Source organism: Falco cherrug, chromosome 7, assembly GCF_023634085.1.
Source record: "Falco cherrug isolate bFalChe1 chromosome 7, bFalChe1.pri, whole genome shotgun sequence".
Classification (NCBI taxonomy): domain Eukaryota; kingdom Metazoa; phylum Chordata; class Aves; order Falconiformes; family Falconidae; genus Falco; species Falco cherrug.
Window position 1 is genome coordinate 44,699,360 of NC_073703.1, and position 6,000 is coordinate 44,705,359.

At 34.5% G+C, this 6,000-nt stretch overlaps 1 protein-coding gene across 10 annotated transcripts in view; it reads left to right on the forward strand.

Annotated features, from left to right (window-relative positions):
• Positions 1 to 5,674, forward strand: part of FUT8 (fucosyltransferase 8) — a 187,485-nt gene extending 181,811 nt beyond the window's left edge. For all 10 annotated transcript variants that reach the window (XM_055715404.1, XM_055715403.1, XM_055715408.1 and 7 more), the window contains 2 exons: positions 157 to 307; positions 4,716 to 5,674. In XM_055715404.1, coding sequence (XP_055571379.1) covers positions 157 to 307; positions 4,716 to 5,033 — 469 coding nt within the window. In that variant the 3' untranslated portion in view covers positions 5,034 to 5,674. The remainder of the gene's footprint in view (positions 1 to 156; positions 308 to 4,715) is intronic.
• The last annotated feature ends 326 nt before the right edge of the window (positions 5,675 to 6,000 follow it).

The following is a 6,000-nucleotide window of genomic DNA, read 5'->3' on the forward strand; positions in this document are numbered from 1 at the left end:
AACATTCTAGAGCGTTCAACAAAATTATAATTAATTCCCTGTAAAGTAGAGACTCACTTAAAACAAATTAACAACCTTGTCTTGCAGCAAACATGATGATGCTTTAAAAAAAAAAAAGACAACTTTGCTTTTTAACAATTTATTATATTTTTACAGGTATCCAAATTATGAATTTATCAGTGATAACTCCATATCCTGGTCAGCAGGACTTCATAACCGGTACACTGAAAACTCCCTAAGAGGTGTTATTCTGGATATTCACTTTTTGTCTCAGGCAGACTTCCTGGTCTGTACATTTTCATCCCAGGTAAACTGCAATGCAAATACAATATACAGTATATATACCAATTCTAATCTTAGTTTTCTTTCATGCCTCTTTATCTTATTCTCAGTGCACTCTCATGAAAATTTCAGGGAAGGATTAAAGGCTTGGTGTGCTATGTGAAAATTTAGAGGATTGTAAGCAGTGGTTGATTACTTCAGTTGAAGTTACTGGCTTAATTAAGACTTTTGAAATAAGCAGGAAATAATAAACATTTTAAGAGTTCCTTGCTTTGCATAAAGTTAATGTATAACTTGAATCCATCCATTTCTGTGCAGCTTAGTTAAGGCATCTAAACTTTTAAGCATGTTTAACACTTTTAAATTTTGCATAAAATTAATATATGACTTGTGTCCATTCATTTCTACACATCATTTCACTCTAGTGGAGCTCAAACATGTCTGCTATTGCCTTAGTTGATTGTCGGAATGGAAAGAATGAAAAAAGCAGACCTTTAATTTCTCTTAAGTCTGTTGTGTTTATAGCAATCCAGCAGCAGCACAATAAATATGAATTCTGACCACTGTAATCTGTAGAGACTTCTTGTTGCAGATAAATTATATGCTACAAGCTTTCTTTCTTGAGTGATCTGATGAAGCAAGTTGGAGTCCATTAGAAAACTAAATCATGTAATGTCATGGTTGGCATTTTCTTCTTTGTTACGTCATATTGTATATTAATAAACTATATAATGTAAAGCTGTTGTAAGATTACAGTAGATCAGAAAGCAGTATTTTGTGACTGATATGCTGATTCACCTGATTGAAGTATAGCAAAATATGACTGAAACCAAAGAGAGTGAATGTTTTTTACCTGCTCTTGTCATACATGCTCTTAGTTGACACTCCTAGTTAGGAAAGCATTCAACTATAGAAGGTGATTATGATCACCCATGATCATACTGTTACACAGAAGTAGACGCAAAATGGAAAGTTAAAATTCACTTTAAAAAGACATGTTATCCACAGTCTCAAACGTCATTACAGTGCAGAAGACAATTTGCAATTAGATAGGTAATAAGCATAATAGTAATGCTAATATATGGTTAATACAGTGATACATTGACCTTGACAGCCAGAATTTGTAGTAACATTACTATTGCAAGAAGACAGCAAAACCAGAAAAAGTATAGAGAAGCCTCTTATCCCTCAATCGTGCTCGTGGATACATTCTTTTTTTTTTCACTGTTAACCAAACCCAGTGAAGAAAATTACATTTTATAGTATATTTAGAAGGTTATATAATATAAGCTACATCAAGATATGAATAAATTCCAAAGTAAGAAGCCTAAGAAAAGCTTGTGAGGAGCCATCCACTTTTGTAATAATGTTTAATCCAGCTGAAGTATATCCACTGAATGCATATCACAATGAAAGAGGTGATTGTCAGTTAAGACCTAGGGCTGTATATCTTAAATGCAGCACATGCATTGGTGTAGAGACAGTTACTATTCTGAAGGAAGAGTTACGTGCTCTTGGATAAAAGCTTAATAAGAAACCTGTAACATTTTCTCCTGTTATTATATTCAGATAGCTGGTTTAAGTGGTAAATATTTGCTTTAAAGAAAACACTGCGTGTAGACATAGAAGAAACATTTAAATATAGGTCAGACTGCTTGGACAGAATATATTGTAAGTGGTGGAGTCATTTCAAAAGAAGAATATATGTTAAAATACATTGACAAGTTTAAGGTAATATAGGTTGATGCCCAGAGGTCATCTGGTACAACCCCCTTTGAGGGTACCTCTGAGGTACCTGGTATCTCTGAGCTTGTTTCTCATTCTGCACCTCCCTGCATTTGACAATAGACATGTTTGCTGGATGACATACTTGGTTTTCCAGAGTTGCAGAAAATTCTACTGAAGTCTAGGAAATCCTGTATTAGACTCTCAATAGCTGGGACTGTGAATTTGGACCAACCATCTCTTAATTTATTCTGGGCAATTTCTTGTACTTTAATAACTCAAATTCTTCAAAAATCATTTTGCACCAGTTTTGCTGGTCATATGGCAATGTGAATCTCTACAGTATCTTCATATATTGGGCTTTTCTAAGGTCTTTTGCAAGTTTTCCCACTGTTCAGAGAGATTTCTCTTTTATGCATTTAAAATTTGATCCTCTGATCTCTAACATTTGAACTACCATCTCCTTTCATCAATGAAATAAACAGCTTGGTAATTACTTTGGCATTGAAGGTAAGCAAAATCAGGCTGTTAATGACAGTCTTTTGTCCAGTCTGTATGAAGATAAAGGATAAGAGTGTAGTCTAATTTATTTCCAGTGTGATTTTGGACTTTCACATTAATCAATTGTATGCTGACTTTTTTTCCATTTTCTGTTCCTTGCCAAAGTGAGTCAAAACTTCATTACAGAGGTGTTAAGGGAAAATTACAGTATATGTGAATAGAATCAGGCTCTTTAGGAAGTCACCTATATTAATTATTACTTTTGCTACCAAAACTAAATGAATACTGATATAAGATGAAGAATAGATATTTCATTAAAATACTGTTGTTAAAGCAATTAGGCCCATCAAGTGATGTGGAGTCAAGGAAACAGTCTACCTTGGCACTGTATTTTGGCAACGTTGCCTTAATTGAGATGCATGGAAAAACCACATTGTAGTTACACAAATCATGACACAGTAGCAGAATTAAGATTACACATTAAAGCAAAAGAGGTTTTTTGTCTCTTCAGTCTTAATTTAGATGAAATTGTAGCTCCCTCTGCCCGATTTTTCTTCATAATCTCATTTCCTTCTAGGACTTATTAGTCTTTGTATTTTGCATTGTACATGTAAGTATGCAGGCTGGAAGACAAATGAACCTGTAAATAAAAAACGGGAGGCTGGCTTTAACTATAGTTCTCTATGTGGATTCTTTGCCTACTGCCTTCAACAGCTTACAGTTTAGTTACTGAGGTTTGGCACTACAAAGGAAACAGTTGCCAAGAGGAGATGTTGTATGTTTTGTATCAGGTATGCAGAACACTTACACTCACTAAAAAGTATTTCTAATGAAAAGATTTAAAATTTCTTACGGAGTGTTTGTGTATCCTCCTCCTGGGGTGCACATGCGTGCAGAGAAAAAAAACATCAGAAACAATTGAAGAAGCTATAAAATAAACTCTTGCCAATGTATGGGTAATCAAATTTGTTTCTATATTATGGGGCGTAACAAGTACTTTGAAATAATTAACTTCAACCTTATTTTCTGAAAGCTATTTCTTCAAAGTTATTTCCAAGAATAGGGAGGGTTAAAAGGTATTATTACATTTTTAAAGTAAATGCCTCTCTCGTGCTAGGAAAGTACAAATATGTCTAGTCTGAATGATTAAAGTTCTATTCACCATATCTTCAGAGGGAGAAGAGTAAAATAAAGCTTTACCGTATTTACCTAAAGTGAAAATTATGAAAAAGCTCAAATGCTTCTTCATATTAAAGAAGCACCTTCTACTGTACTGTTAGTTTATGAGGCTTACACAAAATCAGAGAAAGATATAGTGATGTAGGTTAGAAGCCAGAAAGTTAACAGTGGCCAAATCAGACACCTTACAGAGAAGAGCTTTCTAGCCAACTGTTGAAAAGCGCTTTGTTTAAAATAGCGGCAGCCTTTTGTGTGTCTGGCAGCTCTTAAGAGATACAATGTGATTCTGATGTGGGGTCCTGTTTTCAATCGGAAGAAAATTCCCTTCATAAAATGTGATACAATGACACTTCAAAATGCATATATCTCCTCACCATCATTATTGTCTTGCTGGAATTCAGTTTCGTTTAGTTGTCTTCCAAGTTGCCAACAGTCATAATTCTATTACTGTTCTAATATTAACAGCATTTTAAAGCCTTGGACTTCTGGAACTGCTTGATTGTGAAAATTGGAGCTTGCTTTAGAAAAGTAAATATAAAGCCTCTTTATTGCAGAATAAATTTTGAAAATGTAAGTTCTAAAGTTTTGAAGGAAAGTAAAATACATTTTTTATTAGTAGTAGAAAAGGAAAACAGGTTGCTTTTACATTTGATTGGCTACATATTCATTTTAGAAATCAGGATGGCTAGTGTTCATATAGATGTTACCAGTTTTTACTCAAAGTAAACTGTTCTAATTATCTGTTTGTTTATTTACCAGATCTGATCACCAGAGTACTAATTGAAATAAGCAAAATTGAATGCCTCTTGTTAGTAAATATGCAGGCTTTTTGTGTGGGGGTTTTTTTCTGGTTGGTTTGGTTTTGGGGGGTTTTGGGTGGTAGTGGTGGAAGGTGTGTGAATCTTTTTTTATTTTAATTCAACTTGATCCTTTTGCGTGTCCCTTTGTTACACACTGGTTGCTGACTTCTGTGGTTTATTGCAGGCATACACAATATTTATAACTTCTCTTTTGTTTTTATTTCTAAGGTTTGTCGAGTTGCCTATGAAATTATGCAGACATTGCATCCAGATGCTTCAGCGTATTTCCATTCTTTGGATGATATCTACTACTTTGGGGGACAGAATGCCCACAACCAGATTGCTATTTATGCTCATCATCCACGAACTGCTGATGAAATTCCTATGGAACCTGGAGATATAATTGGAGTAGCTGGAAACCACTGGGATGGTTATTCAAAAGGCATCAATAGGAAATTAGGAAGAACAGGCCTGTACCCATCCTATAAAGTTAAGGAGAAAATTGAGACAGTCAAGTATCCTACATACCCAGAGGCTGACAAGTAGATTAAAAAGAAGACATTTGGTGGTAATTGTCAATTTTGATTGGTTGAAACCAGTCAACACACTAACTAATGGCTTATATGGGATTTCGATTTGCATTTTAACATGCAGTTAAAATCAAAGCCTTTAGCAATGAAACTGGATAAGAAGCTGAGAACAAATGGATGGGCTATTATCTGGACTTACTCTTAAACATTTTTTGTTATATGCACTCTCACACATGCACACACAAACCCACGTACAACAGGAAAACTGTTGTTTTATACTTTTTGTCTCTTCAGGATTTGTCCCAGTCATTAGTCTTACATGAGCTTTGGGCTCTTTTCTCTGTCTTTAATTGACAATAATGTTCAGATTTATAACACTGCCACATTGTGTAATTTGAGTGATATGAACATATTTTGTATGTGCAAAATTTAAAACATGGTGCCTATATTTGAAAAAATTGTGACCTTTTTAGAAGAGCCATGCCTATTTCACAGTGGGCAAGAGTCAATCTTCAACTGGTGTTACCGTGACCACTGAACTTGCTTCAGACAACAGATTCAGATTTCAGACTAGATTTCTTTACACGTTTATTTTTAGCATTCCATTGATTACTTCTCATCATTAATAAAATAAAGGATACATCCAACAATAAAATAGTCACTGTCTGTTAGGAGCTTTTGTAAACAATACCATGAACAGATTCTTTAGTACTGATGGTGTTCTGGACATTGCCTTTGAGGAAAAAACAACCAAGCAAACCACAAAACCTACAGAGAAAAAAATAGCGCAAGTTTCACTGAATTTTTAAACACTTGCTATGTAGTAAACAAATGCTTAGTGACACAGTGGTGCTCAGCTCTCTGGACAGTGAGTTCCAGCAGAATGACTTCAGTTGCTCAGTTCCTTACACTTACTCGCTAGCTCTGTTCTTTTACTTTCTGTGTTTCTTTTCTGAAAATACTTTTTTTAGAGTATGATAGAT